The sequence below is a fragment of the Ruditapes philippinarum genome, unplaced genomic scaffold (genome assembly GCF_026571515.1).
Source record: "Ruditapes philippinarum isolate M1 unplaced genomic scaffold, ASM2657151v2 ctg3325_1_1_1_1, whole genome shotgun sequence".
Lineage (NCBI taxonomy): Eukaryota > Metazoa > Mollusca > Bivalvia > Venerida > Veneridae > Ruditapes > Ruditapes philippinarum.
In genome coordinates this window covers 31435-47163 of record NW_026861347.1, presented here as the reverse complement: position 1 = coordinate 47163, position 15729 = coordinate 31435, and the positions used below count along the sequence as shown (strand labels likewise).

At 32.2% G+C, this 15729-nt stretch overlaps 1 protein-coding gene across 1 annotated transcript; it reads right to left on the bottom strand.

Moving 5' to 3' along the window:
- Nucleotides 1-213: 213 nt before the first annotated feature.
- LOC132715323 (uncharacterized) lies at nucleotides 214-4594 on the bottom strand. The gene is made up of 4 exons (XM_060698316.1): nucleotides 4439-4594; nucleotides 2315-3306; nucleotides 1669-1920; nucleotides 214-722 (listed from the first exon to the last, which is right to left on the bottom strand). Exons 2-4 carry the CDS (start codon nucleotides 3299-3301, stop codon nucleotides 333-335), a joined length of 1629 nt encoding a protein of 542 aa, XP_060554299.1. The 5' UTR covers nucleotides 3302-3306; nucleotides 4439-4594; the 3' UTR covers nucleotides 214-332.
- Between the last annotated feature and the right edge of the window lie 11135 nt (nucleotides 4595-15729).

The window sequence follows — 15729 nt, the reverse complement described above, 5'->3', positions numbered from 1 at the left end:
ACACACGTTGCTTAGCACTGGTTGGTTCGAGAGTGTTTCAATACGCTTATAAATAGCTTCCAACACAATCGAACTAAAATAAATTGGTATAAATTAACTATAAACAGGACCAAGGTCTTCTCAAGTATAAAAACTACAGTCTTGATGGTGAGAGGATGTAAGAAACCATATAAGATTTGGATATTTTTTTGTAAATAAACATAATGCAGTGCATTTCAAGTTGTTTGTTTTTTTTATTTCAGTACAGCGAGCTTTAATGTTACGGTATATCACATTTACAAAAGCTAAATCTTTCATGCAGCAGATTTCAGTTGTTCATAAATACACAAAGTTTACGTGTCTTCTACGCTCAGGTTGCTACTTGACCTTGAAACAGTTCCGCTTTTATTAGTCAACGCTCTTAAATATTCAACCAACCCACTTAATTGATAATACTCCGCTTCATTTAAAAGTTCTCCCCATAAAACTTCGTTGCTAGGCAACGTTCCTTCTTTAATACACCCGTCTCTAAGATAGTTCAGAATATAACGAAAGTGGGCGCCGTCACGATCAATGAAGTAACTTCCGTCACTTTCCTGACGTAATTTATGACGTCCGCTAAACATGGCTGCAAACATCGAGTTCGAATCTTTCATCAATGTAAGAAGTGATGTCGTGAACTGTTGACCGCCAATATCCAGCTTAATTCTATTCTCTTGTATTTTATACACCTCCGACATTCGCTGAAAACGTAAATAAAGCTATGTAGAACAAAAATATATGTATGGTAATAAAAAAAAAGTAGAACAAAATATATGTTTGGTTATTTATTTTATTCTAAACTGAATCATAGGTAATGTATATCATAAAGGGTGTGAATTTAATGTAATGTTACATTTCATATAAAAGTTATTTTGAATATTTTCACTGTCAGTCACAAACATCTGCTTTGACATTAAATGTCAAACAATAATTAAACAATATCTTATTCACTAAATAATATGCATGCACATTAGTACATATATCTAATATATACAGAACTAAAAAATAAGTATTACAAGTTACTAGCAATTTTTGAAATGGATTTGAAAGTATATGTTTGTTAATTTAGACGGGAACGTTAGCGACCGGAGAATTTTCTAATTTCTGTAGAACAGCTACAGATGAATACTAACATTCTTAGTGGCAAGCTTTATATAGCTGGACACACAATTCTATGGTGGCTGATTTGGTACGTTTTTGTGCTTCGCGTTTGCGCTAGCGACAAAGCGCCAAACGGCACGTTGTCGCGCTGTCGTCTTGTCTCTAGCGCGGCATGCTAAACGGCGCGTTGTCCAGCGGCGTGTTGTCGTGATGTCACATTGTCGCTCGGTTCAAATTGAAGGATTGGCTTAAAAGTCAAGCGACGTCGCGACAACGCGCCGTTTGGCGTGCCGCGCTAGAGACAAGACGACAGCGCGACAACGCGCCGTTTGGCGCTTTGTCGTGTTGTCGCTAGCGTCAGGACGACAGGACGAAAGTCCGACAACGCGCCGTTTGGCGCTTTGTCGTGTTGTCGCTAGCGTCAACTAGACGCATAAAACCGTACCAAATCAGCCACCATACAATTCAGTCATCTGCAGCTTTTACTGAAGACAACAATGGTATAACATTTACAAAAAAAAAAAATAAATAAATGAACACTCTTACCTTTAATTCTGTGTCGAAATTGTCTTTAGCTTTTTGAAAGTTTGCACACTCTCTGTCTAATTCTTCTTTACGTTTTCTAGCCTGTTCTTCAAGCTCTAATTTCTTCTGATCATACTCCTGGTCTAGTTTTATCTCTTTCTGTTCATACACAAGTCTCCGTCTAGTGTAAGCTTCTACCTCGAGCTCAAGATTATCACGTTGATCCTCAAGGTCTTCCCTTACATTATCAAGGTGCGCTTCCTTACTTGAAACCTATAAAATAACGTCATAACACGTTTTTAGTACGATATAAGTTCTTAATAAAATATACATATTTCTTGAACTTGAACGGAATAGCTGATTTCATAATACCGGTTACTTTCATTTCTATTATTCATTTAGCTGTAATCCATTCTTTAAGATCACGCATGCTAACGTAAAGTCACCGGTCTGTGCAAAATTATTAACAGGACGGTCTTGCTTACATATCTTTTGCTTAAAATTCATGTTGATGCTCGAATATTTTAGGCAGTCCATTTATACATACCATTTACAAATTCTTCATAATATCTGCACTATACAATTTGAATTTGCTCTTTAGGTTAGAATTCTTTCTCACGGTAAAAATAGATTGCATAGACATGTCATGGATCCCGAGTTTTGTTACCTTTCTTTCACGTTCACGTAGAATCGCATCTCTCTCTTCAACATAATCTTTCGCTTTCTGTACAAAACTTCCAAAGTTGATATGAAGTCTGTCGATAAAATCTCTGCCAATATGATCAATCTGATCATGTATGTCTAGTTCCCATGTACTCGTTACGTCTTCAAATATATCATGATCATATAGCACACCTATAGGAACATCTTGTGTTTCTTTAGCGCCTTCCGGTTCATTCTTCCACTGTCCACTCGAGTCCAGCACCTCGAGAGCGAAAAATGGTCTTATAAAATCAGAGTCTATGTTTAAAACTTTTCCGATCGCTTTATCTCGAACAAGTAACGGTCGCCAACTTCCGTCTGTATCCGGTTTTGCCCAAAGTCGGGATTTTGTTGGAACTGCAATGTTATATAACTGACGTAATTTCCATTCAATGTGTCCAACTTTCTCCATTTTACTGTATTTTAGATTATGAAAGTCTTCAATGGCTGATTTTGTCATCATCATTTTGCAGTTATTTAAGTTATGTTCTATTTCCGGTGCACGTGAATAGTTGTAAACAACAAGTTTAAGAGATTTATGTCCTTCCGCTATTCCATACCATTGTATGAGCAACTTCCAAGCGTCTTCATGAACCATTTCCACGGTGTGTGCGTAGTCCCTACGTGATATGATAGGTCCTGGATGCACGCGCTGGTGATACATTTTCCTCGTGTTCGGGACACCAAGATATTTCTTTAGTTGCTCGAGCCATTCTGCCACCACTACGTACCAAAACTCTCCCTCCACAAGGCGTCGTTCAAACAAACCCTCTAGCACAGCTCTTTGTGTTAGAGGGTCGGGAGTTGCGGTCCCGAGGTTCGACGCCATTTTGCTAGCACTAGAAAGTCTGTGCACACCCGCGGTTTGAGGTAAACATCCTCCTTTAGCTACAGACTGGCTCAAAGTGAGTGACGAAACATCACTTGAAATACTGGATCTGTTACTTGGCATATTTCCTGGAATATAAAATGAATATAAACCATACTATGTTAATTGATAACTATTTTTGTCTGAGATAATTTGTTCATGCACGCTGCAATTTCAGTACGTGCTTATCAGATGCTGGGTTATTTTTGCGCCAAGAAATCATTCAGAAACAGCGTGGAGCTTTCTACGCAGAAGTATAAAATTCTAGTTTGTTTACGTTCTATTTTTAGATCCGAAATAGCACGTGCGTCTGTTTTTTTGTTTTTGTTTTTCATTCCATTTGTTTTTGTTGAGAATTTTTCTAAAGGTGACATTGCAGCCGATGCTGAAAATGTCTTGAATTACTGAAAAGTACAGTTGACTTGAAAAATACATTTTAAAGCGCTTTTTTCTAAATGAAATACACTTTTATGTTCCAATAAATTTGTTTTATGACTTGAACAGCTGAGAACAGTTGGGAACTGTCAAAATAAATCAGTCAATTACAAATTAACTGTAATTTAGGTTTTAATTATGCTACTTTATTTAGATCTAATATGACCTAGTAATCTGAAGTATTTAACTTGGATTTTGAAAATGAATGATTAAAGGTGTTTTGTCACTCTTTATTTTATAAAATATAAAAGATCTGTGTTTCTTTATTCCGAACGAAGTAATTTTTATATATATTTTAAAGTTAATATATCTCCACAAAAAAACATGAAAAATTACATCCCATTTAAATTTTAGTGAAATTAAACTGTACATGATTGGTATTGAAAACTTGACTGGGAGTGTGACATTTAGAATAGTAACTCATCTAAAATTAACATTTAATTACTTCAATAAACTGTCCTGATCTATTATTGTAAATTTTACATACTTAGATAGAACAGTAGAGAAGTTACTGAGTCATTTTACTTACATTTATTTCACCATTTCTTTAAAGTTATATCTTTAACATCAGTTTATTTAGAGGCTATTCCTGTTGATAAATAGAAAACCTTTAATTCTTTTTACGACTCAAATTAAGAATAAAAAATCTTAAGACAAGGTGATATAGTGCAGAACATAAAAAGGCATAAATAATTATGTAACATTTTATATTTTTATTAACAATCTATTTTCTTTAAATTTTATTAGTTTTGTAAAAAAAATAATTAAACAAATTAAAATGCGTACCTATGTTTGGTATTTTAACTGATCCATATAATTTCCTTTGCAGAAGACAACACTATTCTTCTTTGTTTACATCCGGCACGTGCGATTCACTTTTATACCCAGTCTGTCTCGCGCCGATACAATCACGTGCCTTTCTCTTTGTAAACATTGCAACAGGTAATACCCAGACTTGGCACAATCCTGACAGTTCTGAAAATATTCCCATTACATTCATTATATTTAGATCATGCAAAGATAAGACAAAGTATGAACAAACTACGCAGTATTCTTTTAAAAGTAACATAAAGGAAGGAAAACACCTGTTTAGCCTGAATAAAAACCTTCTCACCTGACATTACAGTAATATTTGATAATTTTGTAATTTTATATCTCATTTCTTGAACAATATAAAGAAAATACATTAATTTTGATTTACTACTAACTTAACGCTTTCCACACATGTCTGGTGCCTTCATTCATACATTTTAATTTCGATATGAATATCATTTGCAAAAACCGTTTTCCAAATATTTTACGTCAAAAAAGGTCAATGACCGTGCTTAGTCTGTTCATATTTTCTTAAAGAAATAGTGGAATGATAATAATACATGTAAAACCTTTTATATGATAGATGAAATAGAATGACCGCATAAGATAATAATAAGTATCTTTAAAAAAAATACTAGTACTTGGCCGAAGTAAAACTGGGTAACTTGCATTATGTTAGTTCTTTGTTTTCCATGGAAAGTCACACAGAAATGTTAACATAGCTTGCATAACAATCACATAATATTTTCTTGTAGGGTTATTTTATTTATCTTGAAAAAATGGATAGCTTTAAGATGTATGTGTTGATAAACAAACCTGTAGCGTTCGGTTAAGTGAACTCAATTTCTAACACCAACATCTATGCAGTCGGTAAGGCAATTTTTTTTAATAAATACTTGTTTAATATGCAAAAGTATATAAAAATTATAAACATTATATCAATTGAACACATCAATAATAATAATAATATAATGTAATAGACACTTACTGTATTGAACATCATAAACTAAGGGTACCTGATAAGTTCTGATATTACATTTGTATTCTCGTTATTGTGGACACACTATAAACAAAATAAACTCAGTAAGTTCTTACGTATGATAAGGGTTGGCAATTAAGTCAGCTCAAATGTCTCTTTGCAACTAAACTTGATATAAATATTCAAAGCACTTTGAAATTGGACTTTTGAATTTTCAAAATAATCCAAATGATAAAGATTTATTAAAATTATTAAATCCGCAATTGATGCGAAGGGACCTTCAACTTTTTAGGATATGTCTATGAATTAAAAATTAATTAACATGCAACAATTTTGCATTGCCGGTTCATGGTATGTATGTTTTTGTATGCATGTACATGTATATGTGTGTATGTATGTGTATATGCATATATAAGTTAGTGGTTTAAAGATCAATTTTGATATCAAAATGTTCATTATGTAACTGCTTAAGAAAATTTCGGCTGGTTTTTACTTTATCTATCAAAATTGATCTTCACCAAACGTTTTCATGATTGTTGATATTATGTATATATGTTTATGTCATACACTGTTCGTTATTGTGCATGATTTATGTCCGCATGGGCTTTAAAGCCTATTGGAATAAAATAGAATGTCTATAGTCTACTATTACAGGGACAATCCGTAAAATTAACTGTTCACTAAAAATGTAATGATATCTGAAATAACAGAGGTTGTCACAAAGTTTCGACAATTATTGGTAATGCATATTCCAGAGGGCTTCAGAGGGCTCATACCCGTTCACGATATACCGTTCAAAACTACAGTATTTACATAGAAAAGCTAGAAATTATATCAAAAACTAGAGCTCTCGTTTTTCTATCACACTGGATTCGTGGTGCCGCACCACTTTAAAACGCACATAGTTCTTGGTTTAATATTATATTCCATACATATTCTAAAAACATGATGACCAAATCCCAGAGGAGGACTTATCCCCACCCTTAATACGCACGTATATTATACGTTCAACTTGTTCTTACAACAAACTAATGCTCTAATAACTTGACATACATACTTTGCGAATGAAACAAGTCAACAGTCAGACGAAATAAATGAATAGCATATTAAAGTGGCTGGCATGTATTTTATTTCATTTTTCCTCTCAATGATATAATATTACAATAGTGCTATTGTTTTCATTTTATTTTCCTTTGTTTCCAACAGTCAAATTAGGTAGACATACATGTTAAATGTCTAAATGAATAATTTGAAGACTCAGAAAAAAATCTCAAAAACAAAACAAAACGCATGGCTTTATTAAAGCTCGAATTAGATATTCCATACAAATAATACAAGTCCATATGGATTATTAGATTCTTTCATTTTCTTGAGGAAGGTATTGTTTTAAAATATTACATTTTCATTTTTATTCGTGGCAAATTATTTATGCCAGTAGACCTATAAATCAAATTTCTAAGTGTCAGTTTTATTCCCAAATTTTGTGATAGACGTTAATATGCTGTTATCTTTCCTTTCATCTGTACAACCTTGAACATTATCAATAATACCGCTTCATTGAACCAATATTTCAACCAATAGCATGTCTGTTAACTCTCTAGTTGAAATATTGAGACAAAAATAGTTTTTAATCGTAAAACTTAACGCAAATAGCCGATATTTGTATTTGTTATTGAATGATAATAGTTAAAAACTGATTTTTTCAGAATGTCTGTATTTTCGGCTTTCAAAGATATGAAAATGTCTTATCAATCGCTTACCATTCAATTTTTATAACTAAAAGTCGATTCATGCCAGCATTTTAGAAACAAATTTGAAATGCCTTCATTTGCAACTGTAAGACAATATCAATATTTATACACCGGATAGTTGTATACGATTTCACTTTCCTGGAATTGTTATACTCTTTACACCAATTAGATTTAACAAAGTATCGAAAGTGGGAAATGTATCTGTCTACCTAAATACTGATTTATATATATATATTTATTTTAATATGGGCACTCCCTGTTATTAATGGAAAGTTCTACGAAAATATCTTAAGGGTATTTCATAGAAGCGTTACTCTCCAACACCGTTAGTTTGCCTACATGTTATCTATTTCTGTAGGTAAATAAATTCAGCTCACTGTAAAACAAAGGCTTATAAGCTCAACTGTTATGTGTTCTTCATGTGTTCCGCCTTAATTTCAAAATAAACCCGTTCATCCCATTACAATTTATCTAACATCAAGACAGTAATTATCTAAGTCTTTTTTTTTTCTTCATTTATTTCTTTTACATTTTGTTTACATAACAGCCGAACAACTGCTTGCAACAAATGTTGTGATACTAGTAATCTTTCGCAACACTGGGAATTGTGTACTATCTTGTTTTAATGTTGTCTTCCTGTTTAATGCATGTAGGCTTTGCGGCGTCAAGAAATAAATAAGATAATAAGAATAATATACATTTGTTTTGCCAAAAATATTTTTATATAAATAGAGGATATTCAAGTTTTTTCTATAAATACATGATTTAAAAGAAAGTAGTCCGGCAAGACACCAGTGAAAATACGGAAAATATGTTTCACTGCAGTGAAAAATAAATTTTTACAGTGAAAATACGGAAAATGAAAATACACATTTTATTTCATCAATATTTCTCAATATTTCATTTCAAAGTATATAATAAAATCTTATCTTAATCTCATATTGGTTAAGATCTATTTTCATTTGTTAAATGGTTATCGGTTGAAAAAAGAGTATAGACTTTGAAAGTCTATGTCATATGTTATGTCATATGTTCGAAATTCATTCTAGAGAATTCCCCCTTATTGGAGTGAATATTTCATTCCAGCATTTTCTGTTCACAATTGTAGCACGAGATTTAGGGTTAGGTCTTCAATTTCAAGTGATCACTCGAGTACAGTGGTCGCTACTGTATTTCGAGGGATCTAGGTTTTGCTTAAAATCATTCGTTTATATGCTTTGTGGAATAAGTTTCCTTAAAACATAAGATATCTTAAGTCCCTCAGTGTTATTATAAAACAATATCTTTTCAACTCAGTTCAGATTTAATCTATTTTATTCGTATTTGGCCGCTTGTTTTGTGTTTTTATTTACTTTTTCAATTGGAATTTATGTATCATATTCATTTTAAGTTTGCAGTTGAGCCGCGCCACGGCAAAACCAACATAGTGCGTTTGCGACCAGCATGGATCCAGACCAGCCTGCGCATCCACGCAGTCTGATTAGGATCCATGCTGTTCAGTGTCAGTTCCTCCACTTGTAATAGAGTTGGTAAGCGATCGAACTGCATGGATCCTGATCAGACTGCGCGGATGCGCAGGCTGGTCTGGATCCATGCTGGTCGCAAATGCACTATGTGTGTTTTGTCATGACGCGGCTCATTTGTGCATTTTCTGTGATATACGAGATTTCGTATATAAACTTTGTGATACTCAATATCTTAAGGACCACAATGAATAAACGACAGTAGAAGTTTGTTTATTATTATTTTGTAACACACTTTGCACTTTAGCAACCATTGACGTTTTTCAGAACTTTGTTTTTACCTGGTAATGTCATTGGTAACCACAGCCCCCACCTCATCCCCAGGGGAAGTGTGGGGATAGCAGGGAGCACCGTTTTAGTTGCAGGGATAATAGCATGGCAATGTCATAATTACAGTGCTGATGCATTAAATGGTGATTTTACCACCAGACCGCTTACAATATGTCTCCTTTTGTCATGTCATGCCATATATCATTTCAAACGTTTTTTATAGAAAGATCCATTGGTTTGGTTTATATTTAAACTGGTCTTATTAAATCTTTGGCAGAATTAACGTTTCTCTACGTCTCGTCCAAAGCTTGGTCAAGTGAACACAACAACAACAACAACAGGTTACTAGTATGTCCGATCTTGTTGAAACGTTTTGCAGAAAAATCATTTGGGTTGGTTTAAATATAAACTGGTCTTATCAAAGCTTTAACAGACTTAAAGTTTCTATACGATTCTTGCAATGCTTGGTCAAGTAAACACAACAACAATAACAACAACAACAGACTAGGTCCGATCTTGTTGAAAATGTATCGAAATAACTACAGTATCGTATGTGTTCTAACTGGTTTTATCTATGCGACGAAAGTGTGCTTTTTGCCTCATTATCATGGTTTATGCTTTGAAATTCAGCAAGTGAACGACGCCAACCATGTTAATGCGACAGTACTTTTTTTAGCGTAGTTATTCTGTGTTACAATACATACTGTACATGTCAAGTCAACACATTAAGTTTGCTTTTAATTTGTCTTCGCAAGTACCTTAATTTTCAGGTAATATTATTTTCAAAAACAATTTTCAGACTTGCACACTTTTGTAGTCTTCGTTCGCTGCGACGGTTTATTTCATTATAATTTTTTAAGTAAGGGCGAAAGATTCGTCGCGAATGTAAATTAAGATATTATTGATGTTCACGTACTACCCTGGAAATATCTTTTTAAACTGCATTTCTCAAATAAAACGTTAATTTTAAAGTTCAAATTTGCGAAAACGTAACAATCAATCAATCAACAGAATAAAATTTAAAAAAGGGAAAGAATCAAGCGCTACACATAAAAGCGAGTGAAACCAAATACAGGAAAATTTATATTCCTGGAATGATGTTAAAATTTAATATAGAAACAGGAACTTTGTAAATTTAAAATATAATTTCACTATTTATAACAGGGTTGTATATATTACATCCATGTAGATATCAAATTATATTTACATAATTATATAAAGACTAAGTATTTATTTTGCGAATTATTTGCATATTACAAGTTTACAAATTCGGGTGTATAAATTACAGTGTATAATTTTATATTTAAAAAACAAAACAAATAAAAACTTTTTTTAAATAAAAGTAATTTTAAACTGTGGAATAATTTAGAAAACATGATAGTACTTAACATAATTTGCAGCCTCATTGCAAATAAATTTACAAGTAAGGTCATCGCGGCATCCCGCGGTATTTCGCGACGATAATTCACAAAACGAAAAGCGTGGGATTTTCGTGTCCAATAGTATGATATAGATTTATACATAGTAAAAATATAGAAATGCCGTTCGTACTTTCAATACAAAGCGGGAAATGTATCAGTTTGCTGTAACATAACTTTGGTCAGTTCTTCAATTCATTGGGCATCGCCCCTTATATACGACCAGGGTTTCCGCCCCTTGGCACACCTACTGACGATTTTACTCAGGAAACCTTTGACAGGTCTTTAATCTATCTTAGCCTTTACTATAAAATATGAATGTATTACTTTTTGCATTGAACCTAAACAGATACTTTCACCTTAAGCTGTCGGAGGACAGAGATGGTTATATACTTTATATACCATACCGAGGTAAACAACGGATGTGATATGTCGGATATGAAAGAGCACCGACACACGAGGCTATCTGATTTGTACGAGGGGGCGTAGCCCCAGAGTATAAATCAGATTGCCGAGTGTTTTGGTGTTTTTTGGCGTCCGCGCCGAAGCGCGGCGCCTATTGGAATGAAATGAGATTTTGTGAAAGGGCGACAGCAACTTCTCGAGCCTTTTATAGTTGCCAATAATAAAAGCCGATCATTCCGATCGGTATGAGGGTGCTTGATTATTAATTAGTCGCGATATGTACAATGAATGGCGAACTGGAGAATTTCGCAATGCAAACATTTTCAAATGAAATAACCTTTTCCGTCAATAAATCGCGCTCTTCGGGGTATTTTTGCTTATCATTTTGTAGTACACAGTGGGTTATTATGGTATGTTATTCCGAAAGCTGTTAATAGAATGATGAGTTGATGACCTAAATATTCCGAAAATCTATTTATAGAGGGATGTACTCCTATCGGTCTCTCCCGGGATTTACTAATGACCGGCGAATAGTACCACACGTTTATTGTCCGGTCTCTCCCGGTTTTGGAGTAGATATCGTTACAGAACAGAACAAATATTTTACAGATAAATAAGCTTTTTTTCAAAATGAATGTTTGTCACTTAGTTTGGTTACAATAATTAATAAACACAGATCAACTCTCGAATTGATTGATTATTATTATACATAAACATACAATTCGAAAAAAAAACCAACAACACAAATCGCATGTTATATTTTATCTATATGAGATAAAAACAATAAATATGTACAATAATTGAGAAAAAAATGTACATTTTTATGGCATTAATATGACACTATCAACTTTAAAACATTTTATATAATTTGTTATTCGTGTTTAGTAAAGATTCCGAGGAATTATTCAAAGTTACAAATCAGATTTTATGAATTATTCAATTAATTGATAATTTAAAAAATGATAAAGAAAAATACATATGTACATGTATATGGTTTAAGAATAAACAATATTATAAATTGAAAGATTAACCATGATTTACTGACTTTTTCCAGTTAAGTTTTGACTTATAATCGTCGATCATTATGACAATTGAATTCTTAAAATAGTAGTAAACGTAAAAACTCAGTATTAAAATAGCGCATAAAACACACACAAAAAAAAGAAAAGAAAACAATATTCATAAAATCTGTATTTTTTTTTATTAAAATAGAAATTACATTTATTGTATAATAAACAATTATGCTCAACATGATCAACATGGTAATATAACAAGTGTCATATTGTTACTTAGTGTGAACAGATACCTTAAGAGGGGGTCCTCGTTAATAGCAATAACATAATAAGGGACAATTACACAAGTATGGTGTTGATCATGCGTTACACATATGGATTATAAATGATTGTATACATGTATATCCGTTGCTATTAATAACCACGATCATAAAGAAATAACAAGTAATATTCTAATTTCTAGCATGCCGATCAAAGTTATAAATAATGAACAATGTCTTTCGTCCGTTCATTCAAAAGTGATATACAATTCTGGTAAAACCCAATGAACCATTGAAAAGTTTATAAGAATAACTTGTCATCATATATCTACTAGTTCATCTGCACCTGCTGTTTGGACGCCCTTTGATGCTTTGCATCAATGTCTTTCTTGTTCTCGTTTGTATCATAGTCAAACATGACAGCACGTTCCCTGTTGTCATAATATGAAACCCCAGAAACAATTAACCAATGAACGAGCATTTGAATATGATATTTCTGCCCCTTTCCCTTTCTCTGCCGTCACAATAAGTAAACCCAAGCAAAAATGAACCAATCAACGGGCATGCTATGGAGTGCGGCTGCACTCCAGTTACCGCACTCGTGCATGTATATGTATACGATTTAACTCTTGACACTTTTTCAACAGAAAGGTCCACAAACTATGATACAATAAATAAAGTCGCATGTTTGCTGATTATATTATTAAGTTGTCGGAAACTACTCACTTTCATTGGCACTATCTATATGAAAACACTTTGATAAAATTGTAAACTAACAAGTTAGTGCTGATATGTTACACTATCCACGTGTCTATGCTGTAAAGAGAGAATACAATTTTTATAATAAAAGTGTAAACTAGCTACTTATATTACTTATGTATTTATATACTCTCGTATAAACATGCATCATTTATATATATAGAGATGTTGGTGATATATCATACCGCATTTACGCCAACCACAACCTGGTAAATAACTTTAAAACATATTTAGATTGATCATAAAAATCAACAACTCAGAAAATATTGAATGTAAGTATACATAAAACATACTGCATATTTTATAAAATAGTCGTTAAAAGTTAATTCATAAATTGAAGGTTAAAACCCAACCACAAACTTGAATCCATTAATCTATTTTATTTAAATATTTAAAGATATTTCGCAATGAAATTTCACTAGACTATTATGTCCGCATTCACTTTTCAGCAGATAAACATCGTATGATAAAATCACGTGTTCCATGTTTGTATGCGACACCCACATGTCAACTATTTTGCATTTGTGGGCTCTTACAAAAGTAAGGCATAATTAATACGGTACATGTTTTGGCGTTGAAAACTTGCGGGCTTTTTGCTTCAAGAATTTCGTCAAAGTAAATTTAAATGGGGTTTCATCACATAACACTTTCATTCGCTTCAACAATTCCTCCAAAACTAAAATTAATGATACGTATTAGGGCTTAAATATTTCAATATTCGTGATGTTTACTGTTAAATCGTTATAAAATTTGTTACCTCTATCATTCTAGTTACACTTAACTCCTTTTATCAATTGAGCTTATATATATTCTCCAGACTTAGAATGTATGTTATGTTTATTCAAACAAAACCGTGTCAAAATATTTTCAATGTTTGTTGATATGTAACGAAATACATGTAAATAATTTTTCTTCTTCTTCTTCTTCTTCTTCTTCTTCTTCTTCTCCTCGCGTTCTCTATTTCTTGTTCAAAGACGTGCTAAATGTTTGCGTTACACTGTGAGCTCGTCAATTGAAAGGTTATTCTTTTTTTATTTTTATATCTTATATGTATGCGATCGATCAAGTTTTATATTCGTAGAGCAGGGTCACTAAATTTATTGAACTCATTGAATGCTCGCCAAAGGCTCGCATAATATGATTCTATTCAACTCGTTCAATAAATTTAGAATTGAATACACTCAGTCAATATCCTCTATTTTTACAAAATGAAATATCCTAATGATACTTATGCACAATGCCATAAATGAGATAAAAGACACAAATTCTGTCCCTTCTCAAAACGTATTATAGAAAAAAGAAATTATCTCACGCAATCCTTGAATAATTTTAATTTGGCATCACATGCCGTTAATTTCCGAGAGTGAACCTAGACAGGCCGAGTACGTATTGGACAGTTAGATGTATATTTGTCCTACAACCTAATTCTGAACTAATACATTACATTTTACCATTATGATGTTTTCTTCTATAATTTATTGTAACCAATCGTATTAATTTGATATACGTAAATAAGTAGTAATAAGCTTATTTCTTATCATTTCTCACTATTTTTAAATGACATTATGCCTATCAAAGCATAAAAAGTGAGTGTGCAGGTAAAATAAAAATAATTTTACATTTTTCGATAAATGTTCAAGATTTTATAATATACTTCATGAAAATAAACAATAACCTATACGTACACACTGATTTTTATAGGTTTTAACAATATTCTTCTGAATTTATCACGATATGTGCATGTGAGAAAAGAGAGTGAGTGGGGCAATCTTTTTTTATTTAAGACAAATATTACATTTTATCTTAAAATTTTCCACCTTCAATTATTGGTTAATTATCATTTTAATTTCATTCTCCCGAAATATATAGTTAATTCAGCTCAACTTGACAGCAAGAAATAAGCAAAATGTCACCTAACTGTATTTTGAAAATGTTTTTGTAATTATTAAATTTGCTAATCTTTCTTAGAATGTCATTAATTATTACTAAGAAATAGCCTATTTATTCTGTTCGAATTTTAGCTTCTAAAATGTTAAACTAGTCAAAGTTATGAAATGAAATCAATAAGTACGTAAATAATTTAATAACTCATTTTATGTAGAAATTTATATAACTTGATATTTCGCAAAAGGCGAGAAAAAATGTGCTACAGTTAATCATACTTAACCTATAGCTCTTCAGCGCTTCTTATGTAAAATTCTTCCAAGTATAAGTATGATTAACTGTAGCACATTTTACTCGACTTCGTCGGCATAAGAAAGGTCACGTGATTATGGTATAATTTACGCAAACCCAGAAATCGTCAACGCAGCAATGGTATATCTATTACATATCATTTGGTCGACGAAGAAATATAGCCTTGTTGATGACAGCTGAACTAATGACAGACACCTTTAGTTGTCCAAGTGGACAAACATATGTGCTCCTAGCATAGATTGATTCAATATTCAGAAAAAAATGTTGTTTTTTGTAAGTATATTTTGTTCATATTGAACATTTGATTATGGGTTTATCAACCGCTGATTGCGTGATGAACGCTCTATTCGTGACAACATTTAGTGGGTGTAGATACTGATCACAACCTTCTTATTAGTATTGCGAACGCTATTTATAGATCTATAAATAATGAAAGAACATTTCTCAAAAATTAAGCTATATTAAACGTGCGATGACTTTAAGAGCATCTGTTACACATATTTAAGTCCATCCTTTAAAAATTTAAAAATTTGATAAATATTGATGTTTAAAACTATTATGAATATTTCTAATGTATTGGTATTGCGATTCGATTTAAAAAAACTGGGTTTATCCAATAATTATTTGTTATTTTTTCCTCAAATGTTCAACTGGGAAAATATTGTATTTTGAAAATTTTTATTTTAAAAT